General features: G+C 33.6%; 2 protein-coding genes across 3 annotated transcripts in view; one reads left to right on the top strand and one right to left on the bottom strand.

The window, feature by feature from the left end:
• The window catches only part of LOC144837895 (serine/threonine-protein kinase 32A-like), a 36922-nt gene extending 31881 nt beyond the window's left edge, over window positions 1–5041 (top strand). For both annotated transcript variants that reach the window (XM_078693210.1, XM_078693209.1), the window contains one exon: window positions 600–5041. In XM_078693210.1, coding sequence (XP_078549336.1) covers window positions 600–777 — 178 coding nt within the window. In that variant the 3' untranslated portion in view covers window positions 778–5041. The remainder of the gene's footprint in view (window positions 1–599) is intronic.
• On the bottom strand, window positions 4843–15924 carry LOC144837890 (telomeric repeat-binding factor 2-like). Its single transcript, XM_078693204.1, has 12 exons — window positions 15758–15924; window positions 13011–13249; window positions 11933–12022; window positions 11314–11463; window positions 9687–9796; window positions 8877–8991; window positions 8077–8113; window positions 7668–7758; window positions 6879–6932; window positions 6760–6795; window positions 6314–6405; window positions 4843–5950 (listed from the first exon to the last, which is right to left on the bottom strand). Exons 1-12 carry the CDS (start codon window positions 15882–15884, stop codon window positions 5733–5735), a joined length of 1359 nt encoding a protein of 452 aa, XP_078549330.1. The 5' UTR covers window positions 15885–15924; the 3' UTR covers window positions 4843–5732.
• Between the last annotated feature and the right edge of the window lie 5186 nt (window positions 15925–21110).

The following is a 21110-nucleotide window of genomic DNA, read 5'->3' as shown; positions in this document are numbered from 1 at the left end:
CCTTGTGACAAAAATATTACACCAATATTACACCAAAACAAATAAATGCCTCCCGAACAATAAACGTCTGGGGCGTTTATTCAATTATATACGGTAGTTAACGTAATACTTGCGTTTTGAGCTTCAGACCTTTACGATCTAACATACCTTAAAACTACCTACTGCCTGTATTCACAACAGGTGGCTCACGGGCCAAATTTAAATAAATAAAAAGATTTATAAAGAACTGATGCTATGTTCTATCCGGCTCTTAAAATCATTTATAAATTACAATCATTAGAAACTGCAGCCCGCAAGTACATTTCATGGCAAATTCATTCTTAAGGATAAAATAAATGAAAAAAGAAAAGGGTTTTGCTATAAAATCCAACTGAAAACTATAAGGAAACTGAAATGGGCAAGGATGGGATTTTATCAGGATTTGAAACAAAAGATAAGCATATACATTCTAAAACCTTTGCCTACATTTTGTCCTGCTCAAATGCTAGATGCAGTAGCCTAATATCCTACCTTTTATATATAACTTAAGTGCGTCTAATTGACCTTTTGTAATTTGCGTCATTATTCATTTGAAGTATTCTTACATGATTTAATTACAGAGGAGTAGCACAGTTACCTGATAAGGGCATAGACAGAGAGGAATCTACGGGCCAAAACCTTAAAGAGGATAAACAGTTACCTGACAGAGGCATCGACAGAGAAGAATCAACAGGCCAAAACCTCAAAGAGGATACAAAGTCTAATGGAAATGAAAGTACAGATCAAATTGGAAAATAATTTGTAACGTACAGGTGCTTTATTTCAAAATGTGGAAGTTACAATGCAATTAAATTAATGACTGGATTTATACAGCTGATTGTACATTTATCCTGATTGGCTGGATGCCAAGTTATTTTGAGTTTTGTAACTTTTATCCTGATTGGCTGGATGCCAAGTTATTTTGAGTTTTGTAACTTTTATCCTGATTGGTTGGATGTGAAGATATTTTGAGTTTTGTAACATTTATCCTGATTCGCTGGAAGCTCAATCACAAACACAGAGCCTGGATGTATATACTGAACTACACTAGACCTGCAATTTTTGATGTTTTGTAAAAATAATGCATATATATATATATATATAGCTTTAAAAACATTAAACCAGGTCATTTCTTGTCTTAAATGTGCGATTTAAGGTTAATTATGATAAAAAAGAGAAAAACAATGCACTACCTAAGTAGCTCATGTCAAAAATTCTCTCATAGCCATTTCTAGGCCTAGCAATAGTTAGGCTTAGTTTTGTAGGCCAGCTGGTAAAGAACGCTAACGTACGAACATCCTACGCTAGCTATATGCCTAGCCTGACGTTGTCTCATTGCTGAATTAATTGTCTTTTGTTTTTTGGCAGAATCTGTTAATACAATCAAATTGGGGAAGAACTGGTATTTTCGCTGAAAAGTTCTGGCTTTTTTATTTGTTTACCCTTTCATGCGATCGGTCTATATAGGTGCATCACAATATGAAAATATCAATCCGTGTGCGATGCATGTTGGGATTTATAGCGGACCCGCTAGAATGATTAGAATCAACTTATTTTTCACATTTGTAACCGTTTAAAGACAAAAAAAAAATATTGCAATAGGTCCATATAGTATTTATTTTTACTTAAAATGTAGTTTGTAACCTTAAAGTAGGTAAAAAAACGTAGGTCTAGTGTCTTTAAATCTTATTACACCTACCTATGTAAAGCACGCTTTGTTTAGTGTCCCATCTCAATTGTTATTTGCATTAATCAAACACTGCTATTGACTCATCACCTTTTCTCTATGACAGTGTGCTATTTTTAATAAAGTATACTAGTGGTTAGTGCTTTAACAAGTGGCCGTATCCACCTATCAAACAAAAGAAAATAAGCAAATGAGGTTTTGAGGAGGCGTATATTGGATATTGGACAAATTATTTCCTTTTTGATTGGACAATGAAAAACTCAAGAATATTTTTTCTTTAAAAGTAATTGTTTTCTGATGTCACTTAAAGTGAACCTCTCATTTGTGAATGACTTTTAAGTATTTCTCATTGATAAGGAATTCTTAAATTTTAAGGGTATTTCCCTTAGCCTAAGTGTGAATGATGAATACGGCCATTTCTCATCATGTGATTGGTTATGCATAACAAAAATGTTATGCGGTTTTTAAAATTCAATTGATCTAAGTTTAGACTGTATTATTTTTAATTGTATTTTTTAAACCAGCACTCAATGTGGATACATTGTAAATAATGTTGCATAGGGATATTTCTCATCATGCGATTGGTTATTCATAAAAATCAAACAAAAATGTTGCGCTATTAATGAAAACTATTTTTTAAATGGTTTTTAAAATTCAATTGTGCCCATCTTAGACTGCATTATTGTAAATTGAATTTTTAAAAACTCAATGTGAATACATTGTAAATAATGTTGCATAGGGATATTTCTCATCATGCGATTGGTTATTCATAAAAATCAAACAAAAATGTTGCGCTATTACTGAAAACTATTTTTTAAATGGTTTTTAAAATTCAATTGTGCCCATCTTAGACTGCATTATTGTAAATTGAATTTTTAAAAACTCAATGTGAATACATTGTAAATAATGTTGCATAGGGATATTTCTCATCATGCGATTGGTTATTCATAAAAATCAAACAAAAATGTTGCGCTATTACTGAAAACTATTTTTTAAATGGTTTTTAAAATTCAATTGTGCCCATCTTAGACTGCATTATTGTAAATTGAATTTTTAAAAACTCAATGTGAATACATTGTAAATAATGTTGCATAGGGATATTTCTCATCATGCGATTGGTTATTCATAAAATCAAACAAAAAATGTTGCGCTACTACTGAACACTATTTTTTTAACGGTTTTTAAAAATCAATTGTGCCCAGTTTAGACTGCATTATTTTAAATTGTATTTTTTAAAACCAGCACTCACTGTGAATACATTGTAAATAATGTTGTAAATTATTGTTTACATATTTAATGTCTTTTATATAGCTTGCAAAAGACACTAGGTTTAAAGATGTATTGTCCCCCTGAAAAAATAATTCTTAAAACATTTTTTGTTGAATATTCCATTTTAATGCAACATAATAGTTATCCGCTTTGACCAAAAATTGGATCGAAAAAAAACGTATTTTCCTGAAAAAAATGTAATTTAAAGCAAAAAATGGTCAAATTGGCTGCCAGCCAATAGATTTTTGGTTGAATTTAACCATTTATTTTGTCATTTTACAAGTGAAAACATAATTTTTTTTTTCTATGGAAGTGATTAACTTTATTAAAACTACAAACCAACATATTCAAAGTCTGATTTAATTAATCTTCATTTTTCATGTTTTTGGGCAATACATCTTTAATAGTCGATATGCGACGACCTACCTACGTCAGGGGTGGATTGCTATAAAACAGTCTTAACTGATGGTCTAACTCCCCGATTAAAGCCGGCTTTATCAGATAGACCATGGAGGAAATATACTGTATATTTCCTCCATGGATAGACGGTCTTACTAAAGCCACCCCTGTTAGACCATTGCTATAAAACAGTCTTAGATAAGACCGCGTAAAGTAACAAATTGAGGCGCGTAGAATACCAAATAAGGTAATGTTCGTCACGTTTGTTCAATTCACAATCATAACAGTATGTACATTTTTACACAAGAAAATCTATTCTAGGCCTATATAAGAATAAAATCACCGTTATTATTTTATTTAACACTTGTTCAATTGGTTGTCTTTGATCATTCTTTGTCAAGTACCGTCTATATTTAGGATTTTGATAAATTCAAGATGGCCACCAAAATGGCCCCCAAAAAACCCCATGGGACAATATTTCGTCTTGGGAACATCAAAAAATGGTAATTATATATATTCAGGATTACAAAAATGTACATTAAAAAAATACATCATGGGGGTGCATGGTAACCCCTCCTTCCTACTAGACTAATAGATAATACGTAAAATCAACAAAAAGAGAGGTTTCAGACTGTTTTAAGACTCCTTCGAGTAGGCTTTAATTTTAAAGACCGCTTACAGGTTAGACCGCGGTATAGCAATGGTCTATACTAAAGACTACTTGCTACTTAACGAATTATAGCGCGCTAAGACCGTTTATAGACCGCTTATAGCAATCCGCCCCTGGTCAATCGATGTGTCGAGGTGGGAAGTGAGGAAACATGTCCTAGTATCCCCGCATGCGCACTGTGTAATACCATTACATATATTCTTTGGTAGTTGCAAATCAAAAGCACTGGAAGATGGAAAGAATAATATTACATTGAAATATAATTAATAATAACTTATTTATTATTGAAAATGATTCAGTATGTGTGGATGTTTTCTACAAAGGTTTCTTTCAAATTCATCAAATCAAACTATTGTCTTATGTATGATGAATTTACGGAGATCATACACAGGTTTACCTTCAACATTAATTCTTATCAATGTTTTCAGGGGACACATTTGTTCATTAATTTTACTAATACAACATGTTTGTATTCAAGTGTTGTATTAAAGACATGTTTTATGAAAAACTGTCAGGATTTCTTTACATTTTGAATGTATGTTTTCAGGCAAGATATATCACGTATATTGATTTTACAAAACCTAGGTGGTATGGTTTGTCATCAATAAGTAATAAAAAAAAGACTAGGTTGTCACTATAGCACTAAAGATTTCAGATCAGGTGTCCACAATTGTACATTTTATTGATTTCTTATTCAGACATTTTATATATACCGTTACACATGCTGTAGATTTCATATTTTACTAAATTGGTTATTGTCAAGCTTTTTATCACAACACAAAAGGCAGCCAGAATAAAATTGTTTTTACTAATATGAAGTTTAATCTTAGGTTTTATGAGTATACAATTTTCTATTGGCTGTTTTAATCTCAAATTTTGGACACTGTAGATATGGTACTGTAGCAGTAGACATTTTAAAGACATTTATCAGGTAACTTATTTCTGAATAATTAGTATAAATGTTTACTTGTTTTCTTATTAAATGTTTATCAACACAAGCTGTTGTAATGTTGTTATTTTCTAACACGGATTACAAAATAACCTTCTGTTGAAGGCGCTGAGCTAAACATGAAATGAATTTAGTTTCGGCCCGGGACGATTCAGCACACTTAAATTTATCGGCTTTGATATGCATTTATAAGCATAAAATAAGCTTTTTTCCCCAAACTTTATTTTCAGAGAGACTATGGGGTAGTACTACTAGGGATAAAGATGCAATAAAGCAAACATTTTGAAAACATTGTCGAAAATGATCATTTTTTAGTCACGCGAACGATGTAAACAAGTTACGCCCTCTGTTGGTCGCTTGGCGAATGCACAAAATATACAAGGTTTTCGAAGTAATAAATTGAATATAAAATTACGGTTTTTTAGTAATTTATTATATATATTATATCAAGATTGTCAATATCAATAAATACGGATTGTTAAACACCTTTATCTGGATAAATACCCAAAAAAAATTAATATGAATTTGGTCTAAAGTGAGACGTTTCGGCCCACAAAGTGAGACGATTCGGCCCAAAAGTGGGCCGAATCGTCTCACCAAGAGTGGGCCGAATAGTCCCGGGCCGAATCGTCCCTGAACCTATTTAGTTACAGTATATCACACTTGTTACTTATCTTAATTACCTTATCTCAAACATTCAATAACTTATCAACTCAATAATACTGTACAAGTTAAACAATTTATGAGAATTCATTTTTTTGCAAGTTCCTCCATTTGTCTTTAAGATCAACGGATGATCTGTTAACAATTGATGAATTACGTAATATTTTGGCCCAATTGCCTTCGCCATATTTTCTTACTCCAAGCTTCAGTTCAGTTACTTCACCTTCCTTCCATATGTTGCGCTTCGGCTTCAAATAAAGGCTACGTCTCACTTTCGGAGTTGCAAGGTTTTGGTCTGTAAAACAAAATAATTAGCATGTGTGTTAAAACACAGATTAAATCATCTAATTCAATTCTCATGTAATTATACAAATACTGAATTGAGTTGAAACATTCAATGTTCTTTTTCAATGAAACAGAACAAAGTTAAATAGGTTTTAACAAATACAAAAAGGCAACACTCCGATTTTGGCTGCAAAGGACAGTTATTTAAGGTGCAGTCTACTGGTTGGCTTTCGATTACCCAACAAAATTCTCATGTTTTTAAAAAGCTGTACGTGCAATACCATTTAGTAGAACTAATAATGAATGGCATGTGATACAAATTGACCAATCGAATTGCAAGGATACACTCAGGTTTGTTATAAGTTATACTTACATTGAACTTCTTCATCTTCTTCTTCCTCTTCATCATCATCATCATCATCATCCCACTTTATTTGGTCTCCAGGGGCACCCGTCACAAAGGGCCTGAAAATAGACATTATCGGAAAACTTCATAAATAATCATTAAATTGTAGATAGAAAATAATCAGCAATAAAACTAAATTGTAACAAAAATGATTATCATTCATTTTCATTTTTAAACATTTGTTTTGAGCAAAGAGTACAAAGTATGAATAAAAAGAAACATTATCATGGGCCCTAGTTAGAAGTAGAAATAAATCTCTACATTCCATATTTATGTATTTATATTCATAATTATATTATCAGCTCATTGTAGCTTCTTTATCTCACTAATAACCAATTATATTTCTCAACATTTACTATTTTTAAATTGTTACTTATTTTGCTGAAGTACAGTAAACCAAAAGTAATTCTTACAGTGGTCTTGTCCTCCTTAATTTAATGCGTAGTGGTCTGAAAAAAATAATTAAAGATTGAAAAAAAGATTTAACACACTGTCACTGTTTTAAAATAGAATCTATTTATTTTTTACAAACCTTGATTTACTTTCAGTAGTTTCTGTTTTGTTCATTGTTCTTCTCTGTTTGATTCTATTTAAAATGTAAAGTAAGTACTGTAATTAGAAAATGTAATCAATTTGAAAAAAAAAAATTTATTTGACAAATCCTTCTATGCATTCCCAAAACTCAACCAGAGAATCTTTTGTGGGAAAGTACAATAGTGTTCACATTGTGGGCAAGTATAAGGGTGTCCACATTGTGGGCAAGCACAAGGGTGTCCAAATTGTGGGCAAGTACAAGGGTGTCCACATTGTGGGCAAGTGCAAGGGTGTCCACATTGTGAAAAGTGCAAGGGTTTCCACATTGTGGGCAAGTGCAAGGGTGTCCACATTGTGGGCAAGTACAAGGGTGTACACATTGTGAAAAGTGCAAGGGTTTCCACATTGTGGGCAAGTGCAAAGATGTTCACATTGTGGGCAAGTGCAAAGATGCTCACATTGTAGGCAAGTGCAAGGGTGTCCACATTGTGAAAAGTGCAAGGGTTTCCACATTGTGGGCAAGTGCAAGGGTGTCCACATTGTGGGCAAGTGCAAAGATGCTCACATTGTAGGCAAGTGCAAGGGTTTCCACATTGTGGGCAAGCACAAGGGTGTCCAAATTGTGGGCAAGTGCAAGGGTGTTCACATTGTGGGCAAGTGCAAGGGTGTCAACATTGTGGGCAAGCACAAGGGTGTCCACATTGTGGGCAAGTGCAAAGATGTTCACATTGTGGGCAAGCACAAGGGTGTCCACATTGTGGGCAAGCACAAGGGTGTACACACAAACCTTGAATCAGTTTCATTTTTGTCTGACTCATCTTCACTACGCTTCTGACTTTTGTTCCCTGATGTTGAAGGCCCATCAAAAATGTCACAATCTATATGAAATAGTTATTATGGTTTTACTGGCACTCTGAAAAGTGTGAAATTTTGCTGCTTTAATATCTAAAAGCAACCAACATGTAGACAAGCTTGTTCATTTTTTGCAAACCATTTTAACAGAGGTGGTAAACTGTACAGTAAAGCACACCATGAGGCATAAGTTCATCTTGCCGCAATTTAGTGGATGGATTATTTCAGTATACACTTGATTTCAAAGATTCAAAACATTTATTCATCCCACAAGAGGAATTTACATTTTACATGCTTTTACTGTAAAAAGAATAAAATATGTAGAAATTTAGATGGATACATACCAGACATCACATCTTTCTGATCCTTTTTAGATTGTACCTACAACATGGAAAATAACCATTATTTGAAATGCATTTACTGGCGTAGTTTAATTAATGTTTTGCTCTACCACTTGATCAATCATTATGCACTTGTCAACTGTATGACCCACTATACGACCCCCGGGAAGGTGTGTCATACATTACAAAAACCATGACGCACCTGTGTGTAAAAAATGACTTACCTTTAGACAATTGACAATTGCATTAGGTAATCCTGATATTAAATAAATAAATATCCATTATAAGTAAAAACAAAATTGCCTGTCATAGGAAAAAGTGGTTGAGAAAATGGCTACAACCTCAGATCACCGAAGTTAAGCAACGTTGAGCCTGGTTGCGTTCTGGATGGGAGACCGTCTAGAAATCGCGGCGGGTGCTGTATATACTGGAGAGTGATGTTGTAATGGTAATATCGGACTAGCATGTGATAGGCATGGGTTCGAGGTTATCTGTACCATACTAATTGCATCCTTAGGCAAGATGCTTTACTCTCACTGCCTCATCCTTCGGATGGGATTTAAAGCCATTGGTCCCGTGTACTTAACAGTGCACGTTAAAGAACTTGGTACACTATTTGAAAAGAGATGGGGATCGTCTCCCGGTGTGCTGATCTGGTTGGCGCTGCACTGCTGGCTGCCGTGGGTGGCCTAATCCGAATTTCCTCAGTTTCCAGTTAAGCTTGAGGACAAATATAAATACCTTTACCTTTTACTAATAAAAATGTTTGATAGACAAAAGTACATGCATACTGAAATCCTCACTTTTCTAATAACATTAGCAATGTGAAGTTTTTCATTGCGCTTTATGTCACTCCACATAATGTCCTGATCTACTCCGGCTCTTTTTGACATGTGTTCGGTCATGCGTTTACAGATACTGAAATGCAAAAATAAACAAATCACTATGCAATGAACATGCTAAATAGTTTAAAAACAAATTTATTTATTTAAATGTTAATGTTACATATAAACTCATCTAAAAATGTATGATAGAAGAGACATGCTACCATGTTATACTATTATTTTTTTTCCCTTTTGTTTGAATCATTCATACACAAAAGACCATTTTTAGACCTTATATTCTAAAACTAGATTTGTATTATTCCTTCATTATTACAAACACACATACTCTTTAGCTACACTGTATAAAATAACATTGCTTAGTTCTTGGGCCTCTTGGGATGGCAAGATAAGCCTTTACTTTTCTAAACTTTTGATTGTGTTGTTTGGAGGTTTGCACGGCGAAATAAATTTGTTGATATAAAGTTTGCAGTACACAACATATATTTAGTTTTGAAAAGAACTGTTGAGTTTCTCAACGTTTCGATCAATACACTTTGATCATCCTCACAGGTTCTCACTCCTGAGGACGATCGAAGTATATTGATCGAGAAACTCAATAGTTTTTTTCAGAACTAAATATACATGGTGTACTGCAAACTTTATATCAAAATATTATTGTGGTTGCCATAGCAACTTGCTTACTATGTAAATCACTGTAGATTTTGTACTGTATTTAAACCTACAATAACTTGTACAGTACTGCATGTGTACACAAAAAATATATCTTACAGTTGAGCATCAGTATAGCATTTCTTTTTAGGTTTTCTTTTTCGACATACTGAGTTATCTTCTTGAGCTGTTTTACTGGATGTTATTATTTGATTAAACTTCCTATCCGCCTGGAAATTAAAAAAATATATAAAATAAATAAAAAATATTGATCAGGTATTCATAATAAAAAGATGAGGGAGAGCCAGTGAAGTTTTATCACTGGTTCACATTTTGACGTCGTTCATTGGGGTAATTTGTCGTAGGAATGTATTGTTTGTAGCCTACGATGTATTGTTCGTAGCCTACGATGTATTGTTCATAGCCTACGATAATTATCTACGCATCGATCGTGTAGGGTGGTTCGTAGGGGTAGTAAACACCATTGTCATCGCCTTTAGAAGCAAGGACAATGCAAACAAACAATGTATTGTTTGCTAATTAAAATCCTATTTAAAGATAGTAGACGTCAATTTTTGTAGCCGCACTACGCAACAGTTATCCTAATTTGGACGGCATCGGGCACGTTGACCTCAGCTCACGTAGAGGGAATCGAGGCTAGCCTGTTTCGGGGGCCTACACTATACATTATTTAATCCTACCTTGGGTTAGCGAATTATAAAAACGACACCTAGGCCTAGGCTAGGACACCAACAAAATATATGCAAAATAAATATATATTCCATATTAAGATTTAACATAGGCCTTTTAAAATGATTATGACATGTGTAAAGAAAAAGGCCCGACCAGAATTTGGAGGGGAAAAAACATTTGAGCAGTTTTAGAGAGAGAGAGTATTATGTTTCATGTCATGTGACACAAAATCCAGGTACATGGTCTTAATTACTGTTTTATGTTAAATTACTACGTCTGTATTAATTACGGTCTTCTGTCGGCAGTCTTTTTGAGCGACCGATTGAACGTTCTGACACTATATTTAGAATGAATTGTTTAGGATCTTTTTTTTCTTGGCATCGTTTCTGGATGGACTGGACGTTTGCTATATTATGTTTATTAGTTGGCCTGTTCGTTGAGGTTCACCTGTGTTGGATCGTGTCTCTACGTTTACATCGTGGGAAATTTATATTCGCCATTGAGTAGGTAAACATGAACGAAGGAAACGATTACGATTAAAAAATATTATTTATTTTTTAGTAATTTACAACTTGGTCCTCCGCCAGTTAAATTTAACACATTAATTTCACACCTTCTTACATCACTAAGAACATCGCAGGGTTGTTTATATAGGTTATGAACTCCCTACGAAGTTCAGAACGTAGCTCATTTAAAGTCGTTTATTGAGGTTACGGAACCTACGAAGTCAACAACGTAGCCTACGTTCTATCTATGAAGCTACTTTGTAGGTAAAGTTGCAGTATTTTCTTTCTGTACTGTATATATCATCTAAGAGGCAGAAAAAGAAAAACAATTAATTGCAGTACAGTAAAGGTGAGTCAAGTGTTCTGAACGTAGGGGAAAGAATGAGCTGTTAGGAGCTCATTGTACTAAGCCTCAGCATTATGTGGTAGGGTGGTCAGTTCCTTTTCACGCCGCCCCTGTAATTTTCAACCAGGTACTCATTTACAGCTGAGTGGACTGGGAGTTGTCGGAAATTGAACCCGGGTCTCCTCTGCAGAACAGTACTTACTTTAATAAGAAATGGTTCATCAAAAGTTGAGTAAATAACTTCAAGATACTGGTGTGTCTCATGTAAGAAATCTTTATAGGATTTATTCCTGATTTCTATGTGTGTGCGTCTATGAGATTTTATGACATCTCTCAGAATACTTTTAGTTTCCTGAAGAACAAACAAATTTAATCAAAACAAACCCTGGTAAATCAATCATTTACTCCCTGCTGATCCTATAATAGTGAACTTTTGTTTTGGGTCAGGGTAAATTATCAGACCATGAAACATGTAGAACTAACAGATATCTAAATTTGTTTGTCCCTTTTCCCATCCATGCTTTCAATGACAAATACTGTTGAATCACCTTGTTATTTTGTATAGTATATCTTTAATAATATCTTTATTACAACTCCTTACTTTTGTATGTTATTGTAATGTTATGTGAGCGATTGTGCCTGTCATGAATTTCCGTAAGGACCAAATAAATCTGAATTCCATCCATGTTGGTCAATTGTCAAGATCTCAAAAACAAAAGCTTGTCTATATTGGAAAAGGGATCTTTTATAAGTTGCATTGATTTAACAACAACATGTTCCTGTGTATGCACATAAATATATTGTGTAATGTTCCACTTTACCTCGTCGACTTCAACATCTTTTTCCCAACAATTTGTAAAAACTTCTTCAGCTTTTATGAAATCATTATTGCGACACCAAACCAGGACGGCCTGTTAATAAAAAATATATCTTAATTAACATCAACATGTATTATGATAACTAATAAAGTATAAGTATTATATTGATAATTTTCAGAAAGTCCACAGAAGTAGTATTTGCCTCAGATCTGTTGCCTCATGAATTATTCATGAATCAAGAGATTTTGTATTGAGAAGGTAACTTGAAGGTAACTCTAGTCATTTGATTGGACGATTGTGGGTCACATAGCATGCAATAGTACTCACTATTAAACAACTGTTTAAAAGTATATAATTTTTTTTTTTTTTTCGTGTACAGTACTATTGCTTTTTAACTAAAACAGCGCCACCTATTTTGTACTTTCGCTGTGAAAATTGAATGTTAAGACTGGTTTTGCGATGGAAGTACATTTTTGGATTGTTTGGTCGATTGTTGACATAAATGAACATTACATGTGTGTTTATAAAATCCATATAATTGTAATTATTAAAAACCAAATGTTACTGTTTTAATCAATGTGAATCAAATGTAGGCCTTCAAATCACAGGAATCTATTCAGATGTTATATTTAAAACAAAAATGAATGTTTTATATTCGTATAATGGTACAAATAATGGCATTTGGTGAACGATGGAAGTTTATATATCAACTCGGCTTCGCCTCTTGAAATATACAGTAACTCTTCATCATTCACCCCATGCCATTGTTTGTACAATTACACTCATAAACATTCATTATTTGTATACAGTACTATCATACTTTATGTAACAAAAAATTATGTGATGTGCCCATGTTGTCATATCACCACCGTATTTGGGCACATCTAATCACACTATTTTTGTTAATGAGTTCGATAGTGTAGAAAAAGCTTAAGACAATGTAATGCTCCATGTGATACATGTCTCTAGTTTAAAGTCTTGTTCAATGCATTTTGTTTATTCTTTAGTGTGTGGAAGAAATAGTGTTTTCTGTAGCGGGTGTTACTGGAAGTTTGATCAAAAGAGTATGATGCATACTGACCTCTTTTCTAATTAGTTGTTTTAAATGAGCAATAGTCTCATCTGAGATAATGCCATCTACATCAAACTGCATCATTTCCTCAATGGTATGCATGGCATCTTCTAAAGTGGTTAATCCACTGTCGGAATGACTCTGTGTGGAAGCACCGTCACTCAGCTGAGTTAGTAGATGAATATACTTCAGTAAACACATCTTTAAATTTGGTTGTTCTGTTTCCGCTTCTATGTACTTGCAAAAGCCTATCAAGTTGTATGTAACAGAATAAAAACAATTGTTAACAGAATAAAATGTATTTTATAAAATTTTTATTTCACCACTTAAAATCCATAAAAAAAAACAGAAGTGTATAACTATTTAAGAATAGGTGCCAGGACTACACCGCAGAAAAACAGTTGTTTTCCTATGCTTATAGACTGTGGTGTTTTTTTCATTCCACAAATTGTGCGAAGAAATCTTTGTTCAAATTTTAAATTTTGCACAAACTTGTGCAATTTCAAATATTAAATTAGACATAGGCCTATAGTTACTAGTAGATATAGTATAGGCCTAGGCCCTAGTCATACTAAATAAAATACAACAATTGATTATTAAATAACATGATTTTTAAATAAATCTATGATAGGCCTAGATATAGTATATGACCAAAGCGGCCGCCAATAGAATCTATGAAACGCCAAGTACGTCATACAAATGTTTGCGGCAGTCACCGATGTAGCCTGTTATTATTTTGGTACCGTTCTCAGGTATATTTAAAGATCTTAACTGGTTCAGAAACAAAAAGGTGTTAATTTTTAAAATTATGCCTTGAATGCACACATTATATCTCTGTATTGTAATGAATACAGTATATCATATATTACGGATAAAATAGTTATTGTACTAGTTTCTTCATTCTCTCTGTATCTAGAAATCCTTTAAAAAAAGATTCAATATCCGACCTGCGAAAAAAAGTAGGAAATAAAGATATATACTATATAAATATATATAACTTAGAACTTAAACCAGTTCTGTTTTATATCTGCAGCATTTAGGCTGAAACATAATGCCACTAAACAAAAGCTAGAACAAACGCAGCAGTATTTCAACAAATGAGTACACTAAATTAATGAATGGGACACCATTAATAGAGCAGACTACAAAATTATGAATTCATCGGCGGCCCAGCAGCTGATTACATAGAAAGTACAGTAATCTTGAATAGATAAATAAAATAAAGAATTTGTAATTAAAAAGCATAAGGTTAAGTGATGATTTTGCTGTATTTCATCAATTAATTATGAATTAAAAACTGTTATATTGTTATATCAACTTGAATTTGTAATTAAATTGATTTGAAACAAGTGATTTGATGATTTTCCTGGAAAAGTTTAAAGGAATTACGGTATTATGTTTTAACTGTTTAATGCGGGGTCGTTGCCGCTTTTTTACCACCTTGCATTGATTACATTTTCTTCAGAAATCGGTATTTCTGTGATTGCGCTTTCGTGCATTCGACCTGCTTTCTAGCACTCGCACATTATATTACAAGGGAAATCATTCATGTACTACACTGTTTAATGTAGAATCTAATTTTTATTCGAAATGCAACAATGAACTTGGAAAGCAAACATGCACACGCGTTCTTTCTTGCACATTCTATATAAGGAGAGAAAAATATTAGTAAGATGTTTAATAAACAAAAGTGTGTATGTATTATATGTTGTACAATCGTGGAATTAACTTTTTTATAATTATTATCTTTGCAAGCTACTTTTCGAAGAAAGCCAAACAGTTTCCATCCAGGCCGAACTTGTTTTCCGTGAAGACATCATCCGAACTAAGTCTAGACACACAGTTAAATCGCCAACGAACGCCTCAACACTTTCTGGGATGAATATTCATGCGGTGTACGATCAGCTAAGTCCCTCTTACTTGCAGCATCGTGTGATGTCGTAATGCTCGTGCAAATTAATCAGTTGTTTTATTATTGAAATAATTTAATTAAATGTATCTATCTTGTATTTCATGTGATTTTTAACAATATTTTTAAATTAATGCATACTGTACTTGAGTTTATTTTTTAGTTGAATAAATTAATTAGAATATTTAGGTGAAATTGTGAACATTATAACCAGTATGTATAGTTTGTTTTAAATTACCTATAAAAATAATAATTTATTTATTTGTTTCTTAGAATTGAATTTTGTGTTAATAAATGTGTAACAGTTGTTTGAAAACAAATGCTGATGTGCTCTCTTTTCTTTCTTTCTTTTATCACACGGTTGAAAAAAAATGTAAGACATAAAAAGTAATGGGTACACCACTATTCATTTATACATCCATTTCTGTACGAGAACATAAATTTACGTTATTATCTTCTATATTGCAATCAATCATGTTTTACAATTATACGTCCTGCACCAAAGCAACACACCCACATTAATACAAATGCATTGTTATAGATTGGATGCCGCTTTCGCTCGTGCCCGCTTTGGTCATAATTCTTGATAGAGGCCTACTAGCTAGGCCTGGATGAATCGTCTCGGGACGAATGTGCCTCTGTCTGACAGTGTTTCACTTCGAGTTTGATACTCATCATCAACAAAAAGGAAGGACGATGCCTAGGCTAGCCTAACTAGGCCTAGGCCCTAGATAGAGGCCTAGCCTAGCTACCCGCTACTACTACTAGGGCCTACCTAGGCTAGGCCTAGCTAGGCTACAGCCTAGCAGCAGCTAGGCCTAGCCTAGTAATAAGTACTTTACTTTACCGTTTAGAAATCGTCGACCAGATACATCATCAACTGTTGAAGAATTAATAAATTCTCTGTGCATACTTTTACATACAAATTCTAAAATCCAATTCCATATTTGAGTATTTTCAAAATGTCCAGACATGATGAAACAAATGAGAGTTCCCGCTTCCGCTTTTCTAAAAAAAAAACAAACGTTTAAAAAATTGTCCACCGTGCGAACTATACCAAACTGGCGAGTAAATCATGTTTTACTTTTTAAACCTCGCAACGTCTGGTTTAAAAGGCTACTCAGCGGTTTGGACGTTTCTGATTAGTTGTAGCCATGGATTATATTGATTAACACTGTTCTGATTGGTTGTAACTTTGAATACTTCTTCTCAGATCTCGTCCTTAATAGCAATTTAGCACAGTGTTTTACTATATAACTAATTTTGATGTATTCTCGATGTTACTCCTTCCTAACTTATTTCTCCATGGGCTGACAGAGTTAACGACTTCGTAACGCTATCCGGGGCTCCTGCGCCTAAACAAAATACTGTTTAACATCCCAAACAGTTTGTGGTAAAATACAATTTAAAAAAAAAAAAAAAAAAGGCTTAAAGATGTATTGTCCCCCTGAAAATTAATTTTTTAAATTTGTGTTGTTGAATATGCCATTTTAATGTCACATAATAGTTATTGACTTCGACCAAAAATTTGATCCAAGAATCCAGAATTTTTTTTCCAAGTAAGCATTTTAACTGGATCGAGAGAAGCAGAATTGTTTTCAAGTAAGCATACACAATTATGATAAATAAGTTAACAAACGTTTCATAACTAAACAACTTTTTTCATTAAACATGCAATATATTTTGTAATAGATAACATAACAAAAAAATATGCAGGAAATAATGTAAATATATATATGAGATTCTGTAATTGTTGAATAAAGATGGTAGTTAACCACAAAAGATAAAAAAAAAAAGTAAGCATTTTAACCAGATCGAGACAATTGATTTTTTTAAAATTTGTATAACCGTTGGATGAAGACAAAGAAGATAATCAAAGACACAAGAAGAATCAAAACGGAAAACAGAAGCAAGCGGACAAGAACTGTTTCGTTTGGACACTTTCAACTTCACGCCGGTGTTTTTTTCGAACGTTTTTTGAACATTTACTTTTTTTTTAAATTTTGAACTTTTAACCCCGTTTCAGGATTGTCTCATTCCTATGAAGAATACTTTGAACACCTCAAGAAGAAATTTCAAAACATTTTACAGACAATGCTACAATTACAGCGAACACAACAAAACGTCCAAAACTCGAAAATTTCCCAACGCTTAGAAAAAAGTCCAATTTACTCAGTAGGATAACTCGTATATTTATACAAGCCAACATCATCCTCACTAACGGCAAATTCAAAGAAAATCGCCGCAGAACGGGTCGGACCATTAGTAATTCATGAAGTACTAGACAGAACACACTACATCCTAGCAACGATTAAAGGAGAAATACTTCGCGACGAATTCAATTATAACAGACTGAAACCTTGTTTTATGAGAACACCCAAAGAATGCAAACATTTTACACATCTCCAAAAACTTAAGCAATTGTTGAATGAACCCACTGATAATAACGAGAAAATTCAGAATACCATTAATGTAGTAAATGACGAAACCAATGTTGAATTTGTCGACGAACATGATAGGACACCCACCCAATTGCAATCAGATACCCTACACATCCAACTAAAGTAGAACCCCTTAACTTGCAACCTTGCATCAACTGTGTAGAGAATAACATGGGATTAGCAGCTCCATTCCAAATGAAGGAAGAAAAAATTAAGGAACAAACTAATCTTATTATGACAGCGCCTAATGATTCCAATATAACATTAAACCGCGGTAGATTTAATTAAGCAGGACATTTCCAAGTTTTAGTTTCGTATTCTAAACCGACTTCAGCCAAACGCAACACCGATAAAACAAAACACGAATCCAATGTTCGCAAATTTTGGTGGAATATTGACAGATATAACGATACAGATAAATTGATTAAAGAGATTATTAATGATAAACAGATACCGATAAGTGGATCGCCAAAACGATTCATAAAACGTTTGAAAATGCAACAAGTTACTGATTTAATTTTTTTCAAGAATTTTTTTAACTACGACATTTGCTAAATTAATGATAGCATAGTCTACGTATTTGATTTGATTTGTTTAGTAACGATGTGATTTCAGTTAAAGGAGAATTGAATTTATGATTAAAGATGTATTGTCCCTTGAAACACAAAAAAATGAAGGTCAGAATATTCTAAATTTAAGTTGGCCATATCAAAGTAATATTAAAGTTATTCACTTTCAGTCGAAAATTCGAGCCAAAAACAACAGGTTTACGTAATTAACAGCTAAATTAATTTGATTACATTTCGTCTGGAAAATCGTCGCGAGCGAAAGTAAACAAAGATTTCTAACCATGATTATACATTATGCATGATGTTAATTAGGATTGTTTACAACTCGTCACGGTTGAGAAGGTGTTTTCACACAGATTGCGAGGAAGTTTTATGATTATGCATACAGAGTAGCCAAATAAGCGCGTTGCATTATGAGATATGTTTTGATCGAAAACTTTGACTGGAAGTCAAAGTTATTCTTTTATATAACATGCCACTATTATAATCATTTTTATATTTTAAATAGATTAGAAGAAAAAAAAAAGGGAAACAGAGGGATGTAACATAATGATATACTTTTATAATTGAGAAATCAACCTTTGTATCAGAATTCAAATAAGTTCACAAACTTGACCCAGAAAGTCCAGAGGAGAAATTGTCCAGATGTTTCAAAAGTACATTTAGTCCATTTAGCTCATAATTAAATCCCAAAAGTAAACAGTTTATTTGACCCCCTCTGACCTATCCCATCGTTAAACCAGGAGAGATTGACACTATTTAAGTACAGATTTGACAGTGTTATCCATCATTGAAATACCTTATTATACCGTTAATCACTTCTACTTAAACACCCCTGGACCAACTTAGGACCAATCGTTACCCTCACAGATGAAGTAGTGACATATGCAAATGAACCGAAGCCAATATACCCCCAAGTTTCAGAAGAGCCCAGACACACCTTACAGACACTTCACGGAACACACACCTTACAGCCACCTCACGGAGCACACACCTCACAGCCACTTCTCCAGAAGAACATCTACACTCACGTCTCACCGACAGCATCACCTAATCCTGTTCCTTATCTTTATACTTATAGTTGTATATTGTACTGAAGTATTATTGTATCAAGTATTATATTGAATAAACAATATATGTGTTACGACAGTCAAGCGAGTAAGAGTCTTCATTACAAGTCAGAAACCTCACACACCAATATATTACATAAAAGATAATACAGGTACAATTAAAATATTAACCAAAAGAAAACAAGTAAAGAAATGCAATTAATTTTAAAATAAACTTTTTTTTTTTTTGACAGGGAGGAGACAAAGAGTTAGAGTGGCCGCAGCATTTTCTGAATGGTCTACGGTTAAAAGTGGAGTCCCTCAAGGCAGCGTATTAGGCCCTTTATTATTTATAATTTACATAAACGACCTACCTGATGCAGTTAAATCTAAAGTATGGATGTTTGCAGATGACACTAAGGTGTTTAATGTAGTGCATGAAAACAGAAATGATACTGTTCAAAATGATCTCAAGGCATTATCCGATTGGTCTAAAAGATGGCAGCTGAATTTCAACATCAATAAATGTAAAGTAATACATTATGGAAATTCAATTCCACAAATGCAATTCACTATGCCAACAGAGGAAGGTGACGAGGATCTGCCAAATGCCTATACTGAAAAGGACCTTGGAGTCACTTTTGATCAGTCTTTAAAATTTTCACTACAAACGAATGAAGCTGTAAATAAAGCAAATAGACTCATTAGACTGGTAAGGCGATCTTTTGCTTACATGGATAATGATATGTTCCTTCCCCTTTATAAAAGTATAATTCGACCTCATCTGGAATACGCAAGCTGTATATGATACCCTATCCTAAAAGGTGATTTGGATAAGCTTGAAAGAGTGCAGCGTAGGGCCACTAAAATTGTCAAAAAGTTACGAGATAAATCTTACGATCAGAGATTAAAAGAGCTTGGATTACCTACACTGAATTACAGAAGAAGGAGAGCGGACATTATACAAGTGTTTAAAATTATCAAGGGCTTGGATGATATTGAAGCCGAAACCTTTTTTGATTTCAGAGTGGACAGTAGAACAAGGGGCCATCAATTCAAATTAAGAAAGCCAAGAGCCCGACTGAAAATCAGAAGCCACTCCTTTTCAAGTAGAATCGTCAACACATGGAACAATCTATACCACACTACAGTACAAGCAGAAAACATAAATGCATTCAAGGATCAACTAAACAAAGACAGAGCAATGGGAGATAAATTTTGCTACCAATTCTAGTAAATACAGAAGAAATGAAGGGCGTTTAAAAGGCATCTGCCTTAATCATGAGCCCGAAGATTCAAGTAAGAACATATCAGTGATCGATCGGTCGATCCTATCATTAATGATAGTATAGGCTACTATTGCGTTGTGTCTAGTATAACAATCAAATAACTAATCAACTATATTAACTATAGTAAAACAATTCCAAAATTAAGAGAGATAAAATATAGATGCTTACCTAGTAACCAGTCGGAAGGAGATGAAAACCTTTACTTTGGGCTAGGCACTAGTAAGTGTCATCCATTTCCAGTTGGGTAATATGACAATTTTTAACCGATGGTATATATATTTACCATAACATTATTTTGTAGTTTACAGACCGATTACTGTAACTCGAGTCATACACATGTAATTATCAATTTAAAGTTAGATTATACAAAAAAAAGAAATTATTAAAAATGCAAATCAATTGACAAAATCCCTTGTCCATTTATGAACTGATCCATACTGAAACATTATACAGCTAAATATTCATGACCATTTTCCCGCCACTTGGATGAGGTGACTCATCTATTTATAGCATGGTCACTTATCATTCCAGCTTTTACTTTAATGGGTCCCACAAGGTTTCTCAGGTTCAAGTCAGATTCAGCAGATAAATCATTCAAGGGTATAAGCATACCTGTTACCCTGTTACACTCATATCCACCCTTGCCCCTATCTAACTTAAGGAAATCAATTGCGAGTACCTCTAGTGGTCTAAATGCAATAAGATGACGCATTGGGGTTCTAGCTTTAGGTGTTGTAGATTTTGCTAACATACATGCGCTACATTTATTGATATGACTTCGCACATCTCTAGCCATTTTTGACCAAAATACCCTTCGTCGCAAGAGAGAACATGTTCCAGTGACACCTTTGT

This window comes from Antedon bifida, chromosome 3 (assembly GCF_963402885.1).
Source record: "Antedon bifida chromosome 3, ecAntBifi1.1, whole genome shotgun sequence".
Taxonomy (NCBI): domain Eukaryota; kingdom Metazoa; phylum Echinodermata; class Crinoidea; order Comatulida; family Antedonidae; genus Antedon; species Antedon bifida.
The sequence above is the reverse complement of the archived record's forward strand: the minus strand, read 5'-3'. Positions and strand labels throughout refer to the sequence as shown.